This window comes from Schistocerca cancellata, chromosome 1 (genome assembly GCF_023864275.1).
Source record: "Schistocerca cancellata isolate TAMUIC-IGC-003103 chromosome 1, iqSchCanc2.1, whole genome shotgun sequence".
Classification (NCBI taxonomy): Eukaryota; Metazoa; Arthropoda; class Insecta; order Orthoptera; family Acrididae; genus Schistocerca; species Schistocerca cancellata.
Genome location: NC_064626.1, coordinates 901,109,097 through 901,124,156, shown reverse-complemented (window position 1 = coordinate 901,124,156; position 15,060 = coordinate 901,109,097). Strand labels below are relative to the sequence as shown.

Sequence of the window (15,060 nt, the reverse complement as noted above, 5' to 3'; positions counted from 1 at the left end):
GTTAAATGATTTTTGCTTGGCAAAGCACTTAGGTCATTTGCTGCTATGTGCAACAATGTTTTGACAAAGTGTAAGTCATTATTTGCTATTTTTTGCATTTCAGATCAATGCGGTCTTAAGCAGAAAAGAGATCCCAGCTGTCATAAAAAGGTTATCAGTAAGAAACTCAGTGAATCATGACAGCAATCATATCAACAAGGTGAAAACTGGGTAAATCCATAGATATAAAACTTAAAGCAAGTGACTATTTCAAGCTCGTAACGGCCTGACATATAATGTACTCTTGTTAGTACATCTGTTACTATTGTGTCTTCACAAACAGAATGTCCAGTTTTGGAAGTCTCAGTCCCAACAGAATTGAAAGCATGTTAAACTGACTTATTCGTGCATTCTCCCTGACAGCTTAGCACATTCTAATCTGGAGATATCAGTACTGTTTGGGCAACTTTTGCAGCCGAGAGTTGTGAGAGTGGTAGGTGTAGGATGTTCATGGCAGCATGGTGAGGAAATGTGCAGGCAGACAATGCTATTCACTGCCTGCACTTCTGCAAGTCGAACAGATTGATTGCTAGTTCGTATAGGTTGGCACAACTTCTGTCTTCTGTAGTGGACAACAAACTGAACAGCATGTCATTCAGTCACTGTCTCCTTTGTTCATGTTTAGCGTTAAGTCGTCCCCCATTCCCTCCCACCAAGGTCATTTTCTTTCTTGTGTGTGTTAAACAGTGCACCAGTTCAACATGGATAAAAACACAGTGAGCCTGTTTACCAATAATGAAAAGTGGAGCATCATTCAGGAAATGGACAAAAATTCACACAAGAAATGAGCTGATATAACATGAAAACTGAGCATTCGTCCATCAACATTAAATACAATAGTGGGGAAACAAAAAAGTGTATGTAACATATTTAGAAGGAGAAAACAGCAAACAAAAATGAGTGTGCAATGGTCAGTTTCCAGAACTGGAAAAAGTGCTACTAAAGTTGATAAAACAAGCTGATGCTTCAAACATTTCAACTGAAGATACAGTAGTTCATGCTAAATGCAACAAGAGTTGGGACTCACAGATTTCAAGGTATTCAATAGCTGTATTGAAAGGTTCAAGAAAAGGCATAATTTAGTGTATAAACGAGTTCTAGGTGAGTCTGGAAGCATAAATGATGACATTGTTTAGTCATGGAAAAATACTCTTCCCTCAGTCACAGAAAATTACATTTCCAATGACATTTTTAATGCAGATGAAATGGGCTTATTTTTTCGCCTTCTGCCTGACAAAACTCTCGCGTTCAGAGGAGAAAAATGCCATGGTGGAAAATTTACTAGAGACGCTAACTGTTTTATTATTCTGTAACAAAAGTGGAGCAGAAAAGTTGATGCAGTTAATTGGAAAGGCGATGAGTCCACAACGCTTCAAAAAATGTGCAGGCATTTCATGTCAATATACGTCTAATGCAAATGCATGTCTAACAACAACTATTTTCAAACAATTCTTGCCTGCCTGGGATGCAAGATTTGGTATCAGACATAGGAAAAACATCCTGTTTATTAACCTGCGTGCACCATGTCACCAAGTTACAATGTATCTATGTAACATAAATGTAGTTTTTTTTCCCTCCAACTTGTACAAGCCACCTTCAGCCAGTTGCCCAAGGCATTACAAAATGGCTGAAACAGAAATCATTTAAGATTCTTGTAAAGAAGAGGCTGACTCCCTCTACAATGAGAAAGTTTACAACTTTGGATGCTATGCATTTTGTAAGAAGTGCTTGCGATTCCGTGCAAGAAAGCACAATATCAAACTGCTTCACGAAGACTGGTTTTCATCAGATACTGGTACCTACAGAAGACATAATGCCAGAAAACAAAGCAATGGCAATTGAACAAGAGCAGCAAATAATGGGATGAGAAGAAAACACTGACTGTCTTAGATTTGATGAATATGTTGATTGTAATTAAGATACTGCCGTCTTTCAGTCATGACATCTGAGGATGTGTTGAAGGAGCAGATGGCAGACAAACAGGAGGGAAGTGAAGGCAAGAATAAACCAGAAACTTTACTGGTTCCGGCAATGTCAGAAGCTGTTGAACCAATGGACACAGTTAAGTATTACGTTTTGAGTTTTGAAGTCGATGAAGAAATGATGGACACATCAACCAAGATGGACAATACAACATAAAAATTATTATATATAAAAAAAAGTGCCTTTATGGGGCTGAAACGCTAATTTTAAACAGAAAAAAGGACATTCAAGAAATCCAAAAAAGAGAAAGAAAAGTAATCAGAAAAATTCTAGGTCCAAAATATACTGAAGAAGGAACATACAGGCTAAGAGCAAATAGTGAAATTCAACAATACACCAGCATATATTCGGATATGAAAAAACGCAGATTAATGGAATTCTACGAAAATCGAAGTAAAGCTAAATTTGAGACAATAAAATGGATTGCTGCTATAAAAGAGGACATGAAAGAGGCAGATATAAAACAAGATGAAATTCAAGACAGAAAATTATTTAGGCAAAAAATTCATGACTGGGTAGTTGGTCAAGCTGAAAAACCAAAGAAAACTGGAACCACATGGTCTGATGAAAGGAAAAGAGCTCATTCCGAGAGAATGAAAACAATTTGGGCAGAGAGAAAGTCTAAAAGAAAATAACTGAATGCCCCGTGATTGTACTTCGTGTGGTCCAGTAGGGCCCAAACGTGAATAATAATAATAATAAAAAAAAGAACTATTGATACATTTTTCAAATCTTTGTGAAGACAGAACGCACTGTATGTTGTCACGTTATAGTATAGTTAGGCTAACAAGATGTACAACATACCGATAGTTTGTTGAAATGACAATCCCTATTCAAATACCAGTAGTGATTCACTAACAGACAGACACTAAATGAATGATGTTTGTTTATTTTTGAGAAGTGTAATAAATTTGCAATTTTAGCATATTTTTATTTTTTCTTCATTACATGCCAGAAACGCATTTTGGATGTTAGAGGGTGCACTCACGTCACGTGACTTTCCTGCATTCCAGCTGGCTGATGGCAGAAGTGTACTCATCCTGTATGTTGGATTTAGCCAATGTCGTCATATTTAACACATTTTTGCTTCTTGTATACTAACACATAATTTTGAGGATTCCTGGGTTTCATAATTCAAAAATCTTGAAAAGTTGCATTTTGAATTAGAAATTATCATTGTAGCACACCACAAAGTGTGATCCCATAATACGCCAAGAATGGTACCTGTAATTCTGCATTTCCATCGACAAAAAAATCAAATCACTGCCAAATTAGGTATTTTTCAGTAGTATGTTTTCCTGCTTATGATGTTCCAAATCTGCAGACCTTTCAAATATGTGCTAACGGAATTCCACTGTACTGGAAATCAGATTAAAATTCATCACCAATTGGAGAGCATGTGATGATTACTAAAATATCAATTTACCACGATATCAGTCTCAGGAATCCAATCCAAAGATATTGCAACAAAGGATCACAACATAACAAATTACCAGATGCTAATGGGATTGTTGTTCATTATAGATGGAATTATAGCTCTGGCATGAAAAAGAAAGAAAAGAAAAAGAAAGAAAGGCGATGAGCCTGCCTATTTCAACGAACTTGCCTGCTCCCGCTGTTTGAGGGAAGCCTGAAAGACATGACAAAACACCGAAGCATAGAGAGGAAATGATCCTGACATTTACTGGTTCCTTTACCATGTATTACATACACTACAGTAAGAAGGACAACATGGATAGAAGATGAAAACTTCCTAGCAGATTAAAACTGTGTGCCCGACCGAGACTCTAACTAACCTTTGCCTTTTGCGGGCAAGTGCTCTATCATCTGAGCTACCAAAGCACGACTCACGTCCGGTACTCACAACTTTACTTCTGCCAGTACCTCGTCTCCTACCTTCCAAACTTTACAGAAGCTCTCCTGCGAAACTTGCAGAACTAGCACTCCTGAAAGAAAGGATATTGCGGAGACATGGCTTAGCCACAGCCTGGGGGATGTTTCCAGAATGAGATTTTCACTCTGCAGCGGAGTGTGCGCTGATATGAAACTTCCTGGCAGATTAAAACTGTGTGCCCGACCGAGACTCGAACTCAGGAAGGTAGGAGACGAGGTACTGGCAGAAGTAAAGCTGTGAGTACTGGACGTGAGTCGTGCTTCGGTAGCTCAGATGGTAGAGTACTTGCCCGCGAAAGGCAAAGGTCCTGAGTTCGAGTCTCGGTCGGGCACACAGTTTTAATCTGCCAGGAAGTTTCATATCAGCACACACTCTGCTGCAGAGTGAAAATCTCATTCTGGATAGAAGATATTTACCACCAGAATTGAATACGTCAGTAATATACAACTTATATGAAACAAACTGCGCCAATGAAAGAGACATTACTCTCTCAGACATAAAAATAAAGTATTTTATATTCATATTCTAAATACATTATCTGGCGTACCACAATGTTATATTGTATCTTCCTAGACCTTCATAATGTGTGTGTGTTGCACATGACTGCATCCAACTACATGTTGAACCAAAAATAATTTTGCACACAATTTATGACACTAATTACTAATCATATTACAATCAATTGCATTATTACTATAATATTTACTGTGTGGCAAAATGGGTCTTCCATAACTCCAGAAGGAATATTACATTTTGACAAGTTGCAACATTCTCACAGTCAGATATTCCAATGATCCAAGAAGTATTTATTCTATTATAACTACATTAATGGACCACAAATGTTTATCAATCAGGTTATTAATTCCATTTAATTGGATAGATAAAAAAATCTACTCACCAAGCACCGGCAGAGCTCACACATAAAAGACTGTTGTGATTGGCAAGCTTTTGGAGCCAGTGGCTCCTTCTTCATGCAGAAGGGTTGAAGGGGAAGGAAGAAGGGTGAAGGAAAAGGACTGGAGAAGTCTAGGAAAAGAGGTAGATTTTGGTAAAGTCACCCAGAACTGCGGGTCAGAGGAGACTTACCCTTTGGGATGAGAAGGAAAGACTGATTGTTCTCAGGTTTTCAAATCTCATCCGATGCAGTCCCCAACAATCAGTCTTTCCTTCTCATCCCGAATGGTAAGTTTCCCCTGACCAACAGTCCTGGGTGACTTTTCTGAAATGTACCCCTTTTCCTAGACCTCTCCAGTCCTTTTTCTTCTCCCTCCTTCCTTCTCATTCAATCCTTCTGCCTGAAGAAGACGCCACTGGCTCTGAAAGCTTGCCAATCACACCACACCAGTCTTTTATGTTCGTGTTCTGCCCTCACTTGGTGAGTAGACTTTTTATCTATCCAATTAAATTTTTTTATCAACATTTGATTGTTTTTGAGGTTATTAATTTCAGTCAACAATGACCATCTTCAGACCTAAATAAAAGCATAAAGACATAGCTTGACATAAAAATATTTCCAAATTACACAAGTAACAGAATCGGAAATCATTTAGAGCAAATATGACAACATTTTCATATCTGAGCAGACACAGTATACTACACATATTGTGTCACTATATATACAGGGCTATTACAAATGATTGAAGCGATTTCATAAATTCACTGTAGCTCCATTCATTGACATATGGTCACGACACACTACAGATACGTAGAAAAACTCAAAGTTTTGTTCGGCTGAAGCCGGACTTCAGGTTTCTGCTGCCAGAGTGCTCGAGAGCGCAGTGAGACAAAATGGCCACAGGAGCCGAGAAAGCGTATGTCGTGCTTGAAATGCACTCACATCAGTCAGTCATAACAGTGCAACGACACTTCAGGACGAAGTTCAACAAAGATCCACCAACTGCTAACTCCATTCGGCGATGGTATGCGCAGTTTAAAGCTTCTGGATGCCTCTGTAAGGGGAAATCAACGGGTTGGCCTGCAGTGAGCGAAGAAACGGTTGAACGCGTGCGGGCAAGTTTCACGCGTAGCCCGCGGAAGTCGACGAATAAAGCAAGCAGGGAGCTAAACGTACCACAGCCGACGGTTTGGAAATCTTACGGAAAAGGCTAAAGCAGAAGCCTTACCGTTTACAATTGCTACAAGCCCTGACACCCGATGACAAAGTCAAACGCTTTGAATTTTCGGCGTGGTTGCAACAGCTCATGGAAGAGGATGCGTTCAGTGCAAAACTTGTTTTCAGTGATGAAGCAACATTTTTTCTTAATGGTGAAGTGAACAGACACAATGTGCGAATCTGGGTGGTAGAGAATCCTCACGCATTCGTGCAGCAAATTTGCAATTCACCAAAAGTTAACGTGTTTTGTGCAATCTCACGGTTTAAAGTTTATGGCCCCTTTTTCTTCTGCGAAAAAAACGTTACAGGACACGTGTATCTGGACATGCTGGAAAATTGGCTCATGCCACAACTGGAGACCGACAGCGCCGACTTCAACTTTCAACAGGATGGTGCTCCATCGCACTTCCATCATGATGTTCGGCATTTCTCAAACAGGAGATTGGAAAACCAATGGATCGGTCGTAGTGGAGATCATGATCAGCAATTCATGTCATGGCCTCCACGCTCTCCCGACTTAACCCCATGTGATTTCTTTCTGTGGGGTTATGTGAAAGATTCAGTGTTTAAACCTCCTCTACCAAGAAACATGCCAGAACTGCGATCTCGCATCAACGACGCTTTCGAACTCATTGATGGGGACATGCTGCGCCGAGTGTGGGAGGAACTTGATTATCGGCTTGATGACTGCCGAATCACTAAAGGGGCACATATCGAACATTTATGAATGCCTAAAAAAACCTTTTTGAGTTTTTGTATGTGTGTGCAAAGCATTGTGAAAATATCTCAAATAATAAAGTTATTGTAGAGCTGTGAAATCGCTTCAATCATTTGTAATAACCCTGTATAGATGGCACAGTCATAATAATTAGCCGTAAAGCTTCATGCCCATGATACATATTTTGACTACCATGAACAATACTGTGATTATATTGCTGTGCAGCAGCGAGTGACATGTATGCTGTCTGGCATGTAGATTTGCCGCTGCACATCAGTTTAGATGACTTCAATAGAAATATTCTTTTTAATTCAGTGCACAAAATCTTTCTGGCAGAATTTAGTGCAAACAGATATAAAAATGTGAATGATTGTATTAATATATTATAGAATAACATGTAATGAGAAAGGAAGCTTCATTAAAATATAACTATGTTACAACAATTACACAGAGTTATTGTACAATGCAATCACTCTTTAACACAAAATCTCAGTTGTTAATAGAGCAGAACAAATAACCCCTCACCCAAGAGTACACACCATGCTCATGCAATCCACTCATTAAATGGGAGCCCATGACTTGTTCACAATAACATGCAATGAAATGCACAAATGTCGTCGGACATAAACAGCACTATTTGTCACACATCATCTATTTGTGAGATTCAGTTCAATCAAATGTAAAGAGGAAGGAGGCTTTATTACAAATATTATACTAACAATGTAACGAGCAATATACAGTACCATTGTACAATGCAAACTATCATTACACAAAGTCTGCAGTTTGTTAATAAAACAGAACAAAAACTACTACTTTCTCAGGGCTCATGCTGTGTCTACACAAACAAACCAGCAAATAGTATCACAAAATACATGACAAGCCACACCCACACAATCCACCCATCAATCGGGAATACGCAAATTGTGTTTATTTTTAATAAAGTCTCCTTCCTCATTACATTTTATTCCTTATAACTTAAGCACTATCACCTGCACTTTGATATCTACAAGGTACATCCAACTTGAAAAATTGTATAAAAAATAGAAAACCTCGACAATGTGTGTATTTCTTTGTTATTTTTTAGGGGTGTCCTAGACCCATTATCAGATGGAGATGGCATGCCTGTCTCGCGAAAATGGGATGCTGGGGATCAGTGAAACAAAATGGCTGCACTCTTGCAGGTTGCACCAATGAGGAGCAGCGATATGTGATCAGATTTCCGTTAGCTGAAGGGTTGAAACTAGTCAAAATCCAGCGTTGGATGGCAGTGCAGTTTGGCAAAAGATGTTTGAGTATAATGCAACTCTACGAGGCTGCAGACAAGTTCGAACGGGTGTGACAAGTGTTGAAGATTCGCCAAGCCCAGGATGCTGTGTCTGTACAGTCACAGTGAACAACACTGTGTGAGCTGATATGGGGAAACAGGTATATTATGGTGCGTGATGTTGCAGTAACTATGAACATCAGTGTTGGACCACCTCTCCATACTGCTCATGACATACTGATGTTTAAGAAAGTGTGCACAATGTGGGTAACAAAATATCTGTACATGACTGAAGGGGAGATATTTCTTCACCATATTGTAACAGGCAATGAAAGTTTGGTGCATTTTTTCGAACCTGATCAAATGCGGCCTTCAAAGGAGTGGCAACATTCTTTAACATTAAATGTTGAGAGGTCAAAATATGAACAGTGGGACATATGCTAACCTTATGTGTGAAAATCTGGAATCAGTAACCTTGAGCGAGCAGTGTGGAGTGGTGTCCAGTGGCATCCTGTTACCTCATGAGAATGTGAGGCCACAAACTGCTTGTCATATTAGATACCATCAAGAACCTGAAGTCTGCCTGCTTGCCCCAACTCCCATATTTCCAAGATCCAGTACCTTCAGATTATAACATTTTTAATCCACTGAAAAATGCTCTTTGTAGCTCAAGGTTTGCTTGATGATGAAGTCCAGGCAGCAGTGTGTAAGTGGTTACTGCCACCGCGATCTCCCCCCCCCCCCCCTCTCCCGCTGCCACCCCAAGATTTCTTTGCACATGGAACTGAGAAGCTTGTCCAGCACTGACATTAGTGTTGTTTTCCATTCTCATAATACATTCTTCTTTGGGGTGTCTATTGAATGACTCTTGTACTAGTACTAAATTCAGCAGGAAATATCTTGTACACTTAATTAAAAATAATATTACTACTGAAGTAATGTGAACTGATGTGCAGCAAAGACATCTAGCATGCTAGAATGTATACATGTCACTCACTGCTGCATGGCAGTGTAGCTTGTTTCCTCAAAGTGTCAATATGTGTGTAGCAATGGTGCTCATGGTATTCACAATTTATAACTTCAGGATGGAGCTCCTATGGCTAGTTATTATGACTGTACCACCTACATACAGAGTGATTCTTATTAATGTTTAAAAACATCCAAAGCAATGTAGATGATGCTGAGACAAGTAATTTAATATAACACACACGAAGACACAAATGTCAGAAAATAAACTAAAAGTGGATGCCAAATGTTGAACATATGACATTATCAGATGACATACCTTGCCACACGAGTAGTGGTGGAGCCTATCTGTCTGTCCCACCTGCTCATCCCAACCCTAGTCAAATATTCACGTCGGTGTGGCTCTGGGCCCACATGCACGATTTTAATGCATGGAACTCAGGGTTCAAGGCTCGTGTAAGACAGGGAGCATATTTCTTATTGTGTTAGACAATTGTGTGTTTACATGGAGTAAGATTTATTACTTTATTTACAAGTCTCGTGGTCTTTGCCAGTCTACTGTAAAGTAAAACAACAAAAACCTACCATATTGCTTACTGTGTCAGAAGTAAAAAAGTATAAGCTTCTAAGTTTTACCATTACCAGTAAATGTCTACAAACAAAAAAAGAAGGGACAAAAGAAAAGAAACACAAATTAAGAACAGCTTTTACTTGGTATTTGGAAATACCTGTAATTAAAGTTATGTCTGTACACTTACTTCTAGGTCTTAAGACAGTCATAATTGACTGACATTAATAACACGATTACATATTTTCCACTGCCCTACATTTTTTATTTCATTCTGGACTGTACCCTTAGTTTGTTTCAAAACATTGTAAATGGCACATAGTCACTTTCTTCACCCTTTATTAAGTTCTAATTTGAAAATTACATTTACTGAGGAATCTCTATGGTTACTAACAGCAAGATTTAAGGTGTTTTCAGAACAAACAGTTACTGTCATCTCAGTACTCAGCAATAGAGTTCTTCATACTGTTTGAAGAACTGTAATACACAGGAAGCTGTAGTAACTGCTGCAGACCACAGGTTGAAGTAATTCGTAAATCCACTTACATTTGTTATTATCTGGTTGAACCAGAATATTCACTAACAAAATATTGTATCTCTTTAAGAATATGGCTGCTATGGCTCTAAAATGGAGCCTGCTTGAAAATTAATAAATAACGCAAGGAGTAAAGGTAACAAAGGTAACAACAAAATCACCACATAGTCCACACCCTGAGTAACTGACAGGCACAAAAACAAGACAGAGACTGTTGATAACCTGTGGACAAATTGTTCTTCAGAACTAATAAAACACACTAACATCTGCATGCCTACACTGTCCTGGCCATCTACAATGTGCCAGCACTGCAGCTCTCCTGGGGGCAAGCGAAGTTGGTGAAAGGGGGGGGGACACTGGTGACTGGAAAGGGAAAGACAGCAGGTGCAAGAGGGGAGAATGTGGCAACTCATTGTGAGCACAGCACGTGGAGACTGAGGCCAGGATGTTTCTGCCTGGTCTTGATATCCTCTAGTCTTTTCTTGCTTCGCAACCTTCGCACACTTGTACTTTAGCGATGCTCTACACCCACTCTACCAAACACAATCTCCTACCCCAGTCAACACAATCTCTCACCCCAGTCAGTCTGCAGTGCCAGCATACCGGTCTCAGCCGAGAAATGTGGCTGTGAAAGTGCATTTGTGTGGTATGCATTATATTAATTCTGAAGAACAATTTGTAATAAAGCTAGGAATGTTTTCAGTCTTATGTACCTGTCAACGAGTCATTGTTGCAATTATATGGTCGGTTATTACCTTTACTTCTTTCATTATTTACATTCTGCCAAAGGCTGTTTAAATATTGTTGTGACCAACAAGAAATGAGTTGCCACTAAGGCAACTGTTGTTTGGTTTCAGATCTCAAGCCCTCAGCTTCTGTGATGATGCAGCTAACAATTCTTACTTTTTCCATTGTGGTGAGTAAACTTTCTCAATGCATTTGTCATTATTAAGAATGTATCATTAGGATCCACCAGGAGTGCAGCAACCCACATTGAAATACTCTAAAACCATAATTATCACCATCTTATTTCCCAGTGAATGAAATCTGTTATTGCTACTGTGAATATTGGTACAACACACAGACTGCCACATGCTTACGGATGGCTGTTTTACCACCAGGCACACAAGCAGCTGTGGCCGTAGCTACATAGCCATGAACTTCGTAAACATATTTCTTGGAGTTATACCATAGATTGATAAATGTCAACCACACCCCAGAAATGAGACTTTAGGCAAAAAATTTACCCTTACTTTCAGGTGCACTTAAAAATCAAATCAAGTATAATTCATTATATGAGGGATAAAGTATAAAGTGACACCACCTCTCAGGGCTTTGTGGAGAGTAGTATTTATTTGTAATAATTCAAATGAAATTAACTTTAGCCAATTGGAGACTTAAAATTACTACAAACACTAACAGCAGTGAGAATTCATGATATCTATTGAAATAATACACACGGAACTATAGCAGCTGGAGCCACTTAGACTTTTAAAGACTGTACTGCAACACGTGTTCGAGTTGTACGTCAGTCTTTCCATATCACGTGAATGCCCTGCAAAGTGTTTTTTCTTTCAATGAAATACAGTGTTTTCATCCATGAAGGTTATATCTTGGCTTAACAGAGTATTGCAATCCACATATTCAAGGTACTGATTTGTATCGTTCCTTGTAGGCCTATATGCTAAGTAGGGTAATCATTAGATTACTTTTTTAACGTTCTAGACAATATAATTTGTCTGCAACATAAAATCATTTCCAACACAAGTGATCCGTACAGAGTGCAAACTGGAAGTACTGTCATCACTGCAGAAAATCTTTCTCCCACAGTCTCTCCTACTTCTGTCAATGTTGTTCGACAAGTAAGTTAGGTCATAGCCACCTAGAATACAGACGGCCATAATTAGGAACTACACACAGGTGGGCTGTGAGCGGGGACGTGACAGGCGAGTCTCGCTGCATAGCATACCTGAACACAGTCGGGACGTATATTGCTATGTTGTCAATATTGGCAGCATCGAGAAATGGCTTAATGTACATTGACGTGTGCAGACAGCTTCTGAATGAAGCTGTAGAAAGTAAAACTGTACTTACTGTTCTTGTCAACATCTGCAAGTTTCTTAAAAGGTGCATTTTTGGACCACAAAAATTACAAAAAGGAATGCTGGCTTACATTTGGGTAAATATAGTAATTCAATTGCCTTACTCAGTATATGTGTTGTAAATAAGTTAGCACATATTTTTATTTCTACCACTTCTGTTACAAATCAGTGACTAATAATGATATTCATAAAGATTTAGATTATACTAAAAATATTTACCTGGTACTGGAGTTTGACCAGATGGTTGAATTTTTATAAGAGACTGTGGCTGCTGAGCAGTCTTTGGCAGTATACTTGTCGGTCCTGTCATGACGCGAGTTGTTCCATCGGCTCCTTCATAGGAAAACAATGGTGCAAAATAGTAAAAAATTATAATACTACTAACTAAAAGGCATGTAACAAGATTTCTGAAATGTATAAAACACAACAGTTGTTAAAAATCCATAATATTTGAGAACATGGTGGAAATTAGAAAAGGGACCAATGTAAGCAGAGTTTGAAGAGTAGGAATGAAATATACAATGGTATGTTTACTTTAAGTATATAACATAAAAACGAAATTCCTTGAAGAACTGGAAGACCAAGTAAGAGAAGATAACATTATGATAACTGGGGATCTGAATGCTCAGATCGGCACTGATAGAAATAGATATGAGGAGGTGATGGGCCCTTTTGGATATCGAAGATGAAATGTTGAGGGTGAAGAAATTCTAAATCTGTGCATAAGGAACCATCTCTTAGTGAAGAATACGTTCTTCAAGAAACAAGATAGCCATAAGTTTATTAGATATGGCTGGGATGGCAAAACTAAGACAGTTATAGACTACATATTAATGGACAAATTAATTAGAGGAAAAAGTAAGGGACACTAAAGTCATACCAAGTGAGCACTTAGTTAGCGACCACAGGTTACTAGTAGCTGATCCAAATTATACAATGAAAAGTTTGAATGCTGTACAAAGAATGCCAAAAATTAAGGAGTGGAAGTTGAAAGAAGAAATAAATAAGACAAGTTTCCAAAATCTAGTAGCACAAAAACTGAAAGGGGTAGTGTAGAGGAAGAGTGGAACCTATTTAAAACATCAATAGTTAACAGTGCTGTGCATGTATGGGGCAAAACAAAGGGTAAAGTGAAAGACAAAGAAAGCAGTTGGTGGAACGATAGAGTAAAAGATGCTATAAAAAAATAAAAATAAAAAAAGGAGTTTGAGAAAAGAAATCAGAACCAGGGGCTGGTACCAAAAGATGAACACAAGGTGACAACACTGTAGAAGGAATACTGACATAAGAAACCCCAAGCAAAGAGAATTGCGAAAGAAGAAAAGGAGAAGAGTTGGGAAACATTCACCCAGAAACTAGAGCAGTATAGCAACGGGAAACAAAAACTGCTATATGGGTTTTTTAAAAGTAAAAGATCTGATAGAGAAGACATACAAGAATTGAAACAGAGGATGGGGACATTATCAGGGACATGGAAGGTATCAGAGAAGAGATGAAGAATTATTTTGAAATCTTACTGAATGGGGAAGGTGCACAAGAAAGTGACACTGAAGTCATTGAATTAGAGGAAGAGCAGGAAGTAATCTCTTGGTTTAAAACTGAGAATTCCCTGAAACAAATGAAAAGTGGGAAGCGGCTGGAGTAGATGAGCTGACAGCAGATATGATTAAAACCACAAGAATCCATGGAATACAATGGTTACACTGGGTGCTGGGGTGATATGGAAAGAAAACAAAGTGCCGGATAAATGGAAAAAAGGACTTATAATACCATTGTTCAAGAAAGTTAGTAGAAAGAAATGCACCAACTACCAAGTAATCACACTGTCTTAAGATAATGGAAAATGTCATAGAAAAAAGATTCAGCATGGGATCAGAACTAATATGGGAACAATAGATCTCATTTTCTCCCTCCATCAGTTAATGGAGAAATATTGGGAAAAAGGAAAGAACTTGATAGTAGTATTTGAGGATTTGCAAAAAGCATATGACAGTGTACCAAGTGATAAAATATGGGAATGCTTGGAAAAAAAAAAGTTCCTGATTCATTAATTTAATAAGTCCAGATGCTGTACGGTGGTTGTGAGAGCAGTGTACAAGTAGGAGGTGGAAGATCAAATTGGTTTAAGACAAAGAGAGGTGTTCAGCAAGGCAGTTCTAGCTTTACTCTTCATTACACTTGCGGACATGGAAGGAAGAGAAAAAGGAAGATCTCAACGCTTTCGTTTTTGCTGATGACATCGCCATTTGGGGAGAGATGGAAATGGAGGTTCAGAGGAGACTAGAATACTGGAACACAAAATTTAAAAAATTCAAGTTAACTGTAAGTAGGAACAAGACAACGGCAATGAAGATGAGCAGGATACCCACACCTTATCAGGTTGAATATGTGAAAAGTTTCAATTATCTGTGTTGCAACATATCACATGCTGGAAGTTCCAAACTAGGAGTCTTAAAAAGAATAACAAAAGGATCTAGCTGCTTCCACCAAGTACGAAATCTAATCTGGGACAAGGAAGTCCCACAAAGAGCCAAACAGACCATGTATAAAATTTATCTTCTGCCAATCATGATGTATAGTCTAGAGACCTGGGTCATAAATAAGAGACAAGACAGTCAAATACAAGCACGTGAAATGAAGTTGCTTAGGCCAGCTCTGCAAAAAACTAGGAGAGACAGAGTCAGGAATGATTATGTAAGGAGAGACCTGCAGATGACACTGACTTCAGAGGAGAGAATGAGTGCTTTGAGGTGAAGCGAATGCATGCGACTCGAACACCGCACCAGTATTTGGAGATGAAGGTACCAGGAAGAAGACCAATTGGGCGGCCTAGAAAGAGATGGACAGACCAGGTTACGGAAGATTTCAAGAGGAGAGG

General features: G+C 38.8%; 1 protein-coding gene across 1 annotated transcript in view; it reads right to left on the bottom strand.

Annotated features, from left to right (window-relative positions):
• Positions 1 to 15,060, bottom strand: part of LOC126190882 (nucleosome-remodeling factor subunit NURF301) — a 289,288-nt gene that overhangs the window by 72,314 nt on the left and 201,914 nt on the right. Inside the window, exon 24 of the mRNA XM_049931491.1 lies at positions 12,402 to 12,515. Within this exon, the coding sequence (XP_049787448.1) occupies positions 12,402 to 12,515 (114 nt within the window). The remainder of the gene's footprint in view (positions 1 to 12,401; positions 12,516 to 15,060) is intronic.